Below are 16545 nucleotides of genomic sequence, written 5' to 3' on the forward strand. Positions count from 1 at the left end.
GGGCAAAGACACAGGGGCAGAGATCAGAGATCAGACAGAGAGACACAGAGAGACAGAGCGAGAGAATAAAGTGAAAGTGTATTGTGTATGGTCATTTATCCTAATAAATAACAGGACTCACAACAAATCTGCTGTTGACCTTCTCTAGTATTTGTTTCTCATTGAGGGCCATGGACTCTCCTTTCCTCTTCTTAATCCTCTTCTTCTCTAACTTCTTACAGGCATACATCTTCCCTGTGGCTCGCACCTGGCACGCACACACCTGATAGAACGCACACAGTATTATACCATGGGCCAGTTAATCTCACAATCACAATTTTCTAATAATTCTCCTAAGAGGAAAAATTTGCCTCACCTCTCCGAATCCACCCTTCCCCAGTACTCTGTACTGTCGAAACGTATCCTTGGCTATTGGCTGCCTGAAAACACACATCGGCCATTAATGTACAGCTGAATAATAGTACACCGTACATCATGGAGCATAATAATACTAACCTGGGTGCAAGCCTGATCCTGCTTTAGCCAACTTGTAATGTTGCACGGAGAAAGTACCAGGCTAATAGTGAACACCATTCAAATATTCTCTAAAAACATCAGACATTTATTTGATTTTGTAGGAGTTTTTAAGTAGCACTCACCTCTCCAGCATCTTCCACTGTAGGAAACGGTCAAAGTACATGCTGTTCTGATAGTCCAAGAAGGGAGCTCCTCTCAGGTAGTGATGGAGAGCTCTGAGAGCACAGACAACTACAGGTTACTGGTTAAAGCCCTGAGACAACAGACAGCAGCTGCAGTTACAGTTAACAAGGGGCTCAGCCAGCTGGTGGTCCCTCCAGGGTGTTAAGTGCTTCAGCCAACCCCTCTCTGTGTTTCTTCATTGTCAAACATTACCTTGTCCCCCAGGCTCTTCCACAAGTGCATATACAGTGCTATGAAAAAGTATTTGTCCCCTTCCTAGTTCTCTACTTTTGTATATTCTTGATACTGAGTGTTATCTAATCTTCAACCAAGATTTAATTAGGAACAAGCTGTTTAATAATAAGATCATAGTTGATGAGATGTAATGCGAACAAAGGAAGATTCCCTTACTTGCGACAGTCACTGAAGATCTCCTTGCAGGGGTGGAGCTCCAGGTTCTCTCTACACTGCTCAGCAAGGCTCTCTGCTGCCTCCACACACTCGGATGACTACACACACACACACACACACACACACACACACGCACACGCACACGCACACGCACACGCACACACACACACAAGTTATATTTCTCTAATAGCTGTACATCTACATTCACCAATCCTCCTTTAGATTGACAAACCTGTTTAGACAGGAACTTCCCAATAATCTGATCTCCTCTGCTTTTTCGTTTCTCATCAGGCACCAGCTCATAGTCGTCCTAAAGAACACAACATCCCATTATTAAACACTGACAGTACATATCAGACCTGGTTCAACACAACATCCCATTATTAAACACTGACAGTACATATCAGACCTGGTTCAACACAACATCCCATTATTAAACACTGACAGTACATATCAGACCTGGTTCAACACAACATCCCATTATTAAACACTGACAGTACATATCAGACCTGGTTCAACACAACATCCCATTATTAAACACTGACAGTACATATCAGACCTGGTTCAACACAACATCCCATTATTAAACACTGACAGTACATATCAGACCTGGTTCAACACAACATCCCATTATTAAACACTGACAGTACATATCAGACCTGGTTCAACACCCCATTATTAAACACTGACAGTACATATCAGACCTGGTTCAACACAACATCCCATTATTAAACACTGACAGTACATATCAGACCTGGTTCAACACAACATCCCATTATTAAACACTGACAGTACATATCAGACCTGGTTCAACACCCCATTATTAAACACTGACAGTACATATCAGACCTGGTTCAACACAACATCCCATTATTAAACACTGACAGTACATATCAGACCTGGTTCAACACAACATCCCATTATTAAACACTGACAGTACATATCAGACCTGGTTCAACACCCCATTATTAAACACTGACAGTACATATCAGACCTGGTTCAACACAACATCCCATTATTAAACACTGACAGTACATATCAGACCTGGTTCAACACAACATCCCATTATTAAACACTGACAGTACATATCAGACCTGGTTCTACACAACATCCCATTATTAAACACTGACAGTACATATCAGACCTGGTTCAACACAACATCCCATTATTAAACACTGACAGGACATATCAGACCTGGCTCAACATCCCATTATTAAACACTGACAGTACATATCAGACCTGGTTCAACATCCCATTATTAAACACTGACAGTACATATCAGACCTGGTTCAACACAACATCCCATTATTAAACACTGACAGTACATATCAGACCTGGTTCAACACAACATCCCATTATTAAACACTGACAGTACATATCAGACCTGGTTCAACACAACATCCCATTATTAAACACTGACAGTACATATCAGACCTGGTTCAACATCCCATTATTAAACACTGACAGTACATATCAGACCTGGTTCAACACAACATCCCATTATTAAACACTGACAGTACATATCAGACCTGGTTCAACACAACATCCCATTATTAAACACTGACAGTACATATCAGACCTGGTTCAATACAACATCCCATTATTAAACACTGACAGTACATATCAGACCTGGTTCAACACAACATCCCATTATTAAACACTGACAGTACATATCAGACCTGGTTCAACACAACATCCCATTATTAAACACTGACAGTACATATCAGACCTGGTTCAACACAACATCCCATTATTAAACACTGACAGTACATATCAGACCTGGTTCAACACAACATCCCATTATTAAACACTGACAGTACATATCAGACCTGGTTCAACAACATCCCATTATTAAACACTGACAGTACATATCAGACCTGGTTCAACACAACATCCCATTATTAAACACTGACAGTACATATCAGACCTGGTTCAACACAACATCCCATTATTAAACACTGACAGTACATATCAGACCTGGTTCAACACAACATCCCATTATTAAACACTGACAGTACATATCAGACCTGGTTCAACACAACATCCCATTATTAAACACTGACAGTACATATCAGACCTGGTTCAACATCCCATTATTAAACACTGACAGTACATATCAGACCTGGTTCAACACAACATCCCATTATTAAACACTGACAGTACATATCAGACCTGGTTCAACACAACATCCCATTATTAAACACTGACAGTACATATCAGACCTGGTTCAACACAACATCCCATTATTAAACACTGACAGTACATATCAGACCTGGTTCAACACAACATCCCATTATTAAACACTGACAGTACATATCAGACCTGGTTCAACACAACCCCCATTATTAAACACTGACAGTACATATCAGACCTGGTTCACACAACATCCCATTATTAAACACTGACAGTACATATCAGACCTGGTTCAACACAACATCCCATTATTAAACACTGACAGTACATATCAGACCTGGTTCAACACAACATCCCATTATTAAACACTGAGAGTACATATCAGACCTGGTTCAACACTACATCCCATTATTAAACACTGACGGTACATATCAGACCTGGTTCAATACAACATCCCATTATTAAACACTGACAGTACATATCAGACCTGGTTCAACACAACATCCCATTATTAAACACTGACAGTACATATCAGACCTGGTTCAACACAACATCCCATTATTAAACACTGACAGTACATATCAGACCTGGTTCAACATCCCATTATTAAACACTGACAGTACATATCAGACCTGGTTCAACACAACATCCCATTATTAAACACTGACAGTACATATCAGACCTGGTTCAACATCCCATTATTAAACACTGACAGTACATATCAGACCTGGCTCAACATCCCATTATTAAACACTGACAGTACATATCAGACCTGGTTCAACACAACATCCCATTATTAAACACTGACAGTACATATCAGACCTGGTTCAACACAACATCCCATTATTAAACACTGACAGTACATATCAGACCTGGTTCAACACAACATCCCATTATTAAACACTGACAGTACATATCAGACCTGGTTCAACACAACATCCCATTATTAAACACTGACAGTACATATCAGACCTGGTTCAACACAACATCCCATTATTAAACACTGACAGTACATATCAGACCTGGTTCAACACAACATCCCATTATTAAACACTGACAGTACATATCAGACCTGGTTCAACACCCCATTATTAAACACTGACAGTACATATCAGACCTGGTTCAACATCCCATTATTAAACACTGACAGTACATATCAGACCTGGTTCAACATCCCATTATTAAACACTGACAGTACATATCAGACCTGGTTCAACACAACATCCCATTATTAAACACTGACAGTACATATCAGACCTGGTTCAACACAACATCCCATTATTAAACACTGACAGTACATATCAGACCTGGTTCAACATCCCATTATTAAACACTGACAGTACATATCAGACCTGGTTCAACACAACATCCCATTATTAAACACTGACAGTACATATCAGACCTGGTTCAACACAACATCCCATTATTAAACACTGACAGTACATATCAGACCTGGTTCAACACAACATCCCATTATTAAACACTGACAGTACATATCAGACCTGGTTCAACATCCCATTATTAAACACTGACAGTACATATCAGACCTGGTTCAACACAACATCCCATTATTAAACACTGACAGTACATATCAGACCTGGTTCAACATCCCATTATTAAACACTGACAGTACATATCAGACCTGGTTCAACATCCCATTATTAAACACTGACAGTACATATCAGACCTGGTTCAACACCCCATTATTAAACACTGACAGTACATATCAGACCTGGTTCAACACAACATCCCATTATTAAACACTGACAGTACATATCAGACCTGGTTCAACACAACATCCCATTATTAAACACTGACAGTACATATCAGACCTGGTTCAACACAACATCCCATTATTAAACACTGACAGTACATATCAGACCTGGTTCAACACCCCATTATTAAACACTGACAGTACATATCAGACCTGGTTCAACACAACATCCCATTATTAAACACTGACAGTACATATCAGACCTGGTTCTCAAACATCCCATTATTAAACACTGACAGTACATATCAGACCTGGTTCAACACAACATCCCATTATTAAACACTGACAGTACATATCAGACCTGGTTCAACACAACATCCCATTATTAAACACTGACAGTACATATCAGACCTGGTTCAACACAACATCCCATTATTAAACACTGACAGTACATATCAGACCTGGTTCAACACAACATCCCATTATTAAACACTGACAGTACATATCAGACCTGGTTCAACACAACATCCCATTATTAAACACTGACAGTACATATCAGACCTGGTTCAACACAACATCCCATTATTAAACACTGACAGTACATATCAGACCTGGTTCATTATTAAACACTGACAGTACATATCAGACCTGGTTCAACACAACATCCCATTATTAAACACTGACAGTACATATCAGACCTGGTTCAACACAACATCCCATTATTAAACACTGACAGTACATATCAGACCTGGTTCAACACAACATCCCATTATTAAACACTGACAGTACATATCAGACCTGGTTCAACACAACATCCCATTATTAAACACTGACAGTACATATCAGACCTGGTTCAACACAACATCCCATTATTAAACACTGACAGTACATATCAGACCTGGTTCAACACAACATCCCATTATTAAACACTGACAGTACATATCAGACCTGGTTCAACACAACATCCCATTATTAAACACTGACAGTACATATCAGACCTGGTTCAACACAACATCCCATTATTAAACACTGACAGTACATATCAGACCTGGTTCAACATCCCATTATTAAACACTGACAGTACATATCAGACCTGGTTCAACACAACATCCCATTATTAAACACTGACAGTACATATCAGACCTGGTTCAACACAACATCCCATTATTAAACACTGACAGTACATATCAGACCTGGTTCAACACAACATCCCATTATTAAACACTGACAGTACATATCAGACCTGGTTCAACACAACATCCCATTATTAAACACTGACAGTACATATCAGACCTGGTTCAACACAACATCCCATTATTAAACACTGACAGTACATATCAGACCTGGTTCAACACACATCCCATTATTAAACACTGACAGTACATATCAGACCTGGTTCAACACAACATCCCATTATTAAACACTGACAGTACATATCAGACCTGGTTCAACACAACATCCCATTATTAAACACTGACAGTACATATCAGACCTGGTTCAACACAACATCCCATTATTAAACACTGACAGTACATATCAGACCTGGTTCAACACAACATCCCATTATTAAACACTGACAGTACATATCAGACCTGGTTCAACACAACATCCCATTATTAAACACTGACAGTACATATCAGACCTGGTTCAACACAACATCCCATTATTAAACACTGACAGTACATATCAGACCTGGTTCAACACAACATCCCATTATTAAACACTGACAGTACATATCAGACCTGGTTCAACACAACATCCCATTATTAAACACTGACAGTACATATCAGACCTGGTTCAACACAACATCCCATTATTAAACACTGACAGTACATATCAGACCTGGTTCAACATCCCATTATTAAACACTGAGATTACATATCAGACCTGGTTCAACATCCCATTATTAAACACTGACAGTACATATCAGACCTGGTTCAACACAACATCCCATTATTAAACACTGACAGTACATATCAGACCTGGTTCAACACAACATCCCATTATTAAACACTGACAGTACATATCAGACCTGGTTCAACACAACATCCCATTATTAAACACTGACAGTACATATCAGACCTGGTTCAACACAACATCCCATTATTAAACACTGACAGTACATATCAGACCTGGCTCAACACCCCATTATTAAACACTGACAGTACATATCAGACCTGGTTCAACACAACATCCCATTATTAAACACTGACAGTACATATCAGACCTGGTTCAACACCCCATTATTAAACACTGACAGTACATATCAGACCTGGCTCAACACATTATTAAACACTGAGAGTACATATCAGACCTGGTTCAACACAACATCCCATTATTAAACACTGACAGTACATATCAGACCTGGTTCAACACAACATCCCATTATTAAACACTGACAGTACATATCAGACCTGGTTCAACACAACATCCCATTATTAAACACTGACAGTACATATCAGACCTGGTTCAACACAACATCCCATTATTAAACACTGACAGTACATATCAGACCTGGTTCAACACAACATCCATTATTAAACACTGACAGTACATATCAGACCTGGTTCAACACAACCCATTATTAAACACTGACAGTACATATCAGACCTGGTTCAACATCCCATTATTAAACATCCATTATTAAACACTGACAGTACATATCAGACCTGGTTCAACATCCCATTATTAAACACTGACAGTACATATCAGACCTGGTTCAACACCCCATTATTAAACACTGACAGTACATATCAGACCTGGTTCAACACAACATCCCATTATTAAACACTGACAGTACATATCAGACCTGGTTCAACACAACATCCCATTATTAAACACTGACAGTACATATCAGACCTGGTTCAACACAACATCCCATTATTAAACACTGACAGTACATATCAGACCTGGTTCAACACAACATCCCATTATTAAACACTGACAGTACATATCAGACCTGGTTCAACACAACATCCCATTATTAAACACTGACAGTACATATCAGACCTGGTTCAACAGACCTGGTTCAACATCCCATTATTAAACACTGACAGTACATATCAGACCTGGTTCAACACAACATCCCATTATTAAACACTGACAGTACATATCAGACCTGGTTCAACACAACCCCATTATTAAACACTGACAGTACATATCAGACCTGGTTCAACAACATCCCATTATTAAACACTGACAGTACATATCAGACCTGGTTCAACACAACATCCCATTATTAAACACTGACAGTACATATCAGACCTGGTTCAACACAACATCCCATTATTAAACACTGACAGTACATATCAGACCTGGTTCAACACAACATCCCATTATTAAACACTGACAGTACATATCAGACCTGGTTCAACACAACATCCCATTATTAAACACTGACAGTACATATCAGACCTGGTTCAACACAACATCCCATTATTAAACACTGACAGTACATATCAGACCTGGTTCAACACAACATCCCATTATTAAACACTGACAGTACATATCAGACCTGGTTCAACACAACATCCCATTATTAAACACTGACAGTACATATCAGACCTGGTTCAACACAACATCCCATTATTAAACACTGACAGTACATATCAGACCTGGTTCAACACAACATCCCATTATTAAACACTGACAGTACATATCAGACCTGGTTCAACACAACATCCCATTATTAAACACTGACGGTACATATCAGACCTGGTTCAACACAACATCCCATTATTAAACACTGACAGTACATATCAGACCTGGTTCAACACCCCATTATTAAACACTGACAGTACATATCAGACCTGGTTCAACACAACATCCCATTATTAAACACTGACAGTACATATCAGACCTGGTTCAACACAACATCCCATTATTAAACACTGACAGTACATATCAGACCTGGTTCAACATCCCATTATTAAACACTGACAGTACATATCAGACCTGGTTCAACACAACATCCCATTATTAAACACTGACAGTACATATCAGACCTGGTTCAACACAACATCCCATTATTAAACACTGACAGTACATATCAGACCTGGTTCAACACAACATCCCATTATTAAACACTGACAGTACATATCAGACCTGGTTCAACACAACATCCCATTATTAAACACTGACAGTACATATCAGACCTGGTTCAACACAACATCCCATTATTAAACACTGACAGTACATATCAGACCTGGTTCAACACAACATCCCATTATTAAACACTGACAGTACATATCAGACCTGGTTCAACACAACATCCCATTATTAAACACTGACAGTACATATCAGACCTGGTTCAACACAACATCCCATTATTAAACACTGACAGTACATATCAGACCTGGTTCAACACAACATCCCATTATTAAACACTGACAGTACATATCAGACCTGGTTCAACACAACATCCCATTATTAAACACTGACAGTACATATCAGACCTGGTTCAACACAACATCCCATTATTAAACACTGACAGTACATATCAGACCTGGTTCAACATCCCATTATTAAACACTGACAGTACATATCAGACCTGGTTCAACACAACATCCCATTATTAAACACTGACAGTACATATCAGACCTGGTTCAACACAACATCCCATTATTAAACACTGACAGTACATATCAGACCTGGTTCAACACAACATCCCATTATTAAACACTGACAGTACATATCAGACCTGGTTCAACACAACATCCCATTATTAAACACTGACAGTACATATCAGACCTGGTTCAACACAACATCCCATTATTAAACACTGACAGTACATATCAGACCTGGTTCAACACAACATCCCATTATTAAACACTGACAGTACATATCAGACCTGGTTCACAACATCCCATTATTAAACACTGACAGTACATATCAGACCTGGTTCAACACAACCCATTATTAAACACTGACAGTACATATCAGACCTGGTTCAACACAACATCCCATTATTAAACACTGACAGTACATATCAGACCTGGTTCAACACAACATCCCATTATTAAACACTGACAGTACATATCAGACCTGGTTCAACACAACATCCCATTATTAAACACTGACAGTACATATCAGACCTGGTTCAACACAACATCCCATTATTAAACACTGACAGTACATATCAGACCTGGTTCAACACAACATCCCATTATTAAACACTGACAGTACATATCAGACCTGGTTCAACACAACATCCCATTATTAAACACTGACAGTACATATCAGACCTGGTTCAACACAACATCCCATTATTAAACACTGACAGTACATATCAGACCTGGTTCAACACAACATCCCATTATTAAACACTGACAGTACATATCAGACCTGGTTCAACACAACATCCCATTATTAAACACTGACAGTACATATCAGACCTGGTTCAACACAACATCCCATTATTAAACACTGACAGTACATATCAGACCTGGTTCAACACATTATTAAACACTGACAGTACATATCAGACCTGGTTCAACATCCCATTATTAAACACTGACAGTACATATCAGACCTGGTTCAACACAACATCCCATTATTAAACACTGACAGTACATATCAGACCTGGTTCAACACAACATCCCATTATTAAACACTGACAGTACATATCAGACCTGGTTCAACACAACATCCCATTATTAAACACTGACAGTACATATCAGACCTGGTTCAACACAACATCCCATTATTAAACACTGACAGTACATATCAGACCTGGTTCAACACAACATCCCATTATTAAACACTGACAGTACATATCAGACCTGGTTCAACATCCCATTATTAAACACTGACAGTACATATCAGACCTGGTTCAACACAACATCCCATTATTAAACACTGACAGTACATATCAGACCTGGTTCAACACAACATCCCATTATTAAACACTGACAGTACATATCAGACCTGGTTCAACACAACATCCCATTATTAAACACTGACAGTACATATCAGACCTGGTTCAACACAACATCCCATTATTAAACACTGACAGTACATATCAGACCTGGTTCAACACAACATCCCATTATTAAACACTGACAGTACATATCAGACCTGGTTCAACACAACATCCCATTATTAAACACTGACAGTACATATCAGACCTGGTTCAACACAACATCCCATTATTAAACACTGACAGTACATATCAGACCTGGTTCAACACAACATCCCATTATTAAACACTGACAGTACATATCAGACCTGGTTCAACACAACATCCCATTATTAAACACTGACAGTACATATCAGACCTGGTTCAACATCCCATTATTAAACACTGACAGTACATATCAGACCTGGTTCAACACAACATCCCATTATTAAACACTGACAGTACATATCAGACCTGGTTCAACACAACATCCCATTATTAAACACTGACAGTACATATCAGACCTGGTTCAACACAACATCCCATTATTAAACACTGACAGTACATATCAGACCTGGTTCAACACAACATCCCATTATTAAACACTGACAGTACATATCAGACCTGGTTCAACACAACATCCCATTATTAAACACTGACAGTACATATCAGACCTGGTCACACAACCCATATTAAACACTGACAGTACATATCAGACCTGGTTCAACATCCCATTATTAAACACTGACAGTACATATCAGACCTGGTTCAACATCCCATTATTAAACACTGACAGTACATATCAGACCTGGTTCAACATCCCATTATTAAACACTGACAGTACATATCAGACCTGGTTCAACACAACATCCCATTATTAAACACTGACAGTACATATCAGACCTGGTTCAACACAACATCCCATTATTAAACACTGACAGTACATATCAGACCTGGTTCAACACAACATCCCATTATTAAACACTGACAGTACATATCAGACCTGGTTCAACACAACATCCCATTATTAAACACTGACAGTACATATCAGACCTGGTTCAACACAACATCCCATTATTAAACACTGACAGTACATATCAGACCTGGTTCAACACAACATCCCATTATTAAACACTGACAGTACATATCAGACCTGGTTCAACACAACATCCCATTATTAAACACTGACAGTACATATCAGACCTGGTTCAACACAACATCCCATTATTAAACACTGACAGTACATATCAGACCTGGTTCAACATCCCATTATTAAACACTGACAGTACATCCCTGGTTCAACACAACATCCCATAAAACACTGACAGTACATATCAGACCTGGTTCAACATCCCATTATTAAACACTGACAGTACATATCAGACCTGGTTCAACACAACATCCCATTATTAAACACTGACAGTACATATCAGACCTGGTTCAACACAACATCCCATTATTAAACACTGACAGTACATATCAGACCTGGTTCAACACAACATCCCTGGTTCATTATTAAACACTGACAGTACATATCAGACCTGGTTCAACACAACATCCCATTATTAAACACTGACAGTACATATCAGACCTGGTTCAACACAACATCCCATTATTAAACACTGACAGTACATATCAGACCTGGTTCAACACAACATCCCATTATTAAACACTGACAGTACATATCAGACCTGGTTCAACACAACATCCCATTATTAAACACTGACAGTACATATCAGACCTGGTTCAACATCCCATTATTAAACACTGACAGTACATATCAGACCTGGTTCAACATCCCATTATTAAACACTGACAGTACATATCAGACCTGGTTCAACACAACATCCCATTATTAAACACTGACAGTACATATCAGACCTGGTTCAACACAACATCCCATTATTAAACACTGACAGTACATATCAGACCTGGTTCAACACAACATCCCATTATTAAACACTGACAGTACATATCAGACCTGGTTCAACACAACATCCCATTATTAAACACTGACAGTACATATCAGACCTGGTTCAACAACATCCCATTATTAAACACTGACAGTACATATCAGACCTGGTTCAACACAACATCCCATTATTAAACACTGACAGTACATATCAGACCTGGTTCAACACAACATCCCATTATTAAACACTGACAGTACATATCAGACCTGGTTCAACACCCCCATTATTAAACACTGACAGTACATATCAGACCTGGTTCAACACAACATCCCATTATTAAACACTGACAGTACATATCAGACCTGGTTCAACACAACATCCCATTATTAAACACTGACAGTACATATCAGACCTGGTTCAACACAACATCCCATTATTAAACACACAACATCCCATTATTAAACAGTACATATCAGACCTGGTTCAACACAACATCCCATTATTAAACACTGACAGTACATATCAGACCTGGTTCAACATCCCATTATTAAACACTGACAGTACATATCAGACCTGGTTCAACACAACATCCCATTATTAAACACTGACAGTACATCAGACCAACACAACATCCCATTATTAAACACTGACAGTACATATCAGACCTGGTTCAACACAACATCCCATTATTAAACACTGACAGTACATATCAGACCTGGTTCAACACAACATCCCATTATTAAACACTGACAGTACATATCAGACCTGGTTCAACACAACATCCCATTATTAAACACTGACAGTACATATCAGACCTGGTTCAACACATCCCATTATTAAACACTGACAGTACATATCAGACCTGGTTCAACATCCCATTATTAAACACTGACAGTACATATCAGACCTGGTTCAACACAACATCCCATTATTAAACACTGACAGTACATATCCGACCTGGTTCTACACAACATCCCATTATTAAACACTGACAGTACATTTCAGACCTGGCTCAACACAACACCCCATTATTAACCACTGACAGTACATATCAGACCTGGTTCAACACAACATCCCATTATTAAACACTGACAGTACATATCAGACCTGGTTCAACACCCCATTATTAAAGACTGACAGTACATATCCGACCTGGTTCAAAATCCCATTAATAAACACAGAGTACATATCAGACCTGGTTCAACATCCCATTATTAAACACTGAGAGTACATATAAGACCTGGTTCAACATCCCATTATTAAACACTGACAGTACATATCAGACCTGGTTCAACACAACATCCCATTATTAAACACTGAAAGTACATATCCGACCTGGTTTAACACAACATCCCATTATTAAACACTGACGGTACATATCAGACCTGGTTCAACATCCCATTATTAAACACTGACAGTACATATCAGACCTGGTTCAACATCCCATTATTAAACACTGACGGTACATATCAGACCTGGTTCAACATCCCATTATTAAACACTGACGGTACATATCAGACCTGGTTCAACATCCCATTATTAAACACTGACAGTACATATCAGACCTGGTTCAACACAACATCCCATTATTAAACACTGACAGTACATATCAGACCTGGTTCAATACAACATCCCATTATTAAACACTGACAGTACATATCAGACCTGGTTCAACACAACATCCCATTATTAAACACTGACAGTACATATCAGACCTGGCTCAACATCCCATTATTAAACACTGACAGTACATATCAGACCTGGTTCAACACTGACAGTACATATCCGACCTGGTTTAACACAACATCCCATTATTAAACACTGACAGTACATATCAGACCTGGTTCAACATCCATTAAACACTGACGGTACATATCAGACCTGGTTCAACATCCCATTATTAAACACTGAGAGTACATATCAGACATGGTTCCAAATATTATCAGTTTTCTTTATCGCATAATGCAACAAATGGAATAGTCCCAAAAGTGCAAACCAAATCCAACTGGCATGCTGGGAAAAGTAAGCTAAGCAACTGTAGCGTTTGAAAAAAAACAGTATACTATTTTGACTGAGGTCTGACTGGTACATAAAATAATATTCCATAATCAGGGGCAATATATTGACTAAACCATGTTTTGAATGATAGACATTATTGTGTGGCTATCAGTGTTGTGCAAACATGCAACTAGACAGTTTGGACTGCCTTTACTTGAAAATGATCAGTCATTATCTATACCCTTAGTAGCTCAGATATAGCAGAGGGAGAAGTGTATTGTTTGTGTAGTGTGACAAGGTGAAAACTGTACTTTGTTACAAGTGCTAATTATGCATTTAATTGTTAAATGCAATTGATTTGTTTAATGTAAAGGGAGATACCTAGCCAGTGGTACTGAATGCATTCAACTGAAATGTGTCTACCGCATTTAACCCTCTGAATCAAACATGTGCTTTGTGCACAGCACACATTCTTGATTTGATGTCTTCTAAGCCCATACGGCTGGGCACCAACGGTTGTGAAGGTGTATACAGATGGAGAAATTCAGATATGATGTCATTGTTTTAGCACTATAAAAATAAAATGAAGAGAGTCGCACACGCTATATAGATAAACTACCAGTCATTTATTGGGTAAAACACCAATAAATAATTATTTTAGCACTATTCAGAGTTTCTATCCTACTGCGTGCAACATGGTTCAATGTTCCAGTAAATCAGCACAATCTACTTGTTCATTTTTTCAAATTCTTGTCTTGGAGCTAGAATCAGGATCATGTAAACTGAGGTAATGCCCATACAAAAAAAGAGTAACGGAGAGCAATGTACAACACGGCGATCTGAACAAACAAGGCATTTGTAGTAAGTACATGGGGACCGCCATCTTTATGCCCCTTCGCCATTGGTGTACAACAATCAATCAATCATATATCAGCCACGAGTGTGAGAGTATTGAGTGTGGTTCAGCATTGCTAGGGCTGGAGGATAGTCTAGAGGAGAGCAGGTCAGCTGATTTGGGCATTGCTAGGACCGGGAGATAGTCTCGAGGTGAGTAGGTCAGCTGACCTGGGCATTGCTAGGACCGGGGGATAGTCTCCAGGTGAGTAGGTCAGCTGTTCTGGGCATCGGTGATAATCCTTCACTCCCTGATCATTCTCTCTCCTCTCAATCCCCATTACGCAAGACTCTCCACTAGCCCACCTGCCCTGAAACACACACACACACACACGCACACACCCTCTTTAACCCACAATCTGTTGTTAACAGACACTCTCTATACTCCATATGTAATCCTGCATTGCCTGGCAACCACATAGTCAACACGGCAGGATTCCATGAGGTCCTGGAGTGTCACAGTGTGTCAGACCAGCATCATCAGCTTTCCAACAAACAAACAAACAAACACACACACACACACACACACACACACACACACACACACACACACACACACACACACACACACACACACACACACACACACACACACACACACACGTCTAGAGTTTCTCTCCTGACCCGGGCTGTGGCACACTCTAGAGTGATCTACTCTGCTCTGAGACACAGACAGAGAGAAACAGAGTCATATAAAGAAACAGAGAGAGAGAAACAGAGAGAGAGAAACAGAGAGAAACAGAGAGAGAGAAACAGAAAAAGAGAAACAGAGCCAGAGAAAGAAACAGAGAGAGAGAGAAACAGAGAGAGAGAGAAACAGAGAGAGAGAGAAACAGAGAGAGAGAAACAGAGAGAGAGAGAAACAGAGCCAGAGAAAGAAACACAGAGAGAAACAGAGAGAGAGAAAC

General features: G+C 39.1%; 1 protein-coding gene and 1 long non-coding RNA gene across 4 annotated transcripts in view; both read right to left on the minus strand.

Moving 5' to 3' along the window:
* The window catches only part of LOC118373255 (G protein-coupled receptor kinase 5-like), a 70098-nt gene that overhangs the window by 6227 nt on the left and 47326 nt on the right, over positions 1-16545 (minus strand). For both annotated transcript variants that reach the window (XM_052479119.1, XM_052479120.1), the window contains exons 4-8: positions 1322-1399; positions 1090-1187; positions 639-731; positions 356-419; positions 122-262 (exon numbers count right to left, since the gene is read on the minus strand). In XM_052479119.1, coding sequence (XP_052335079.1) covers positions 122-262; positions 356-419; positions 639-731; positions 1090-1187; positions 1322-1399 — 474 coding nt within the window. The remainder of the gene's footprint in view (positions 1-121; positions 263-355; positions 420-638; positions 732-1089; positions 1188-1321; positions 1400-16545) is intronic.
* Positions 1565-14590, minus strand: LOC127911724 (uncharacterized). Of its 2 annotated transcripts, XR_008079106.1 has the most exons (5): positions 14361-14590; positions 8651-8745; positions 4385-4769; positions 3560-3904; positions 1565-2568 (listed from the first exon to the last, which is right to left on the minus strand). It is a non-coding gene; the product is annotated as an uncharacterized LOC127911724 (long non-coding RNA). The 2 variants fall into 2 exon arrangements; XR_008079105.1 differs by lacking the exon at positions 14361-14590 and having other exon boundaries at positions 8651-9003.

The sequence above is a fragment of the Oncorhynchus keta genome, chromosome 25 (assembly GCF_023373465.1).
Source record: "Oncorhynchus keta strain PuntledgeMale-10-30-2019 chromosome 25, Oket_V2, whole genome shotgun sequence".
Lineage (NCBI taxonomy): Eukaryota > Metazoa > Chordata > Actinopteri > Salmoniformes > Salmonidae > Oncorhynchus > Oncorhynchus keta.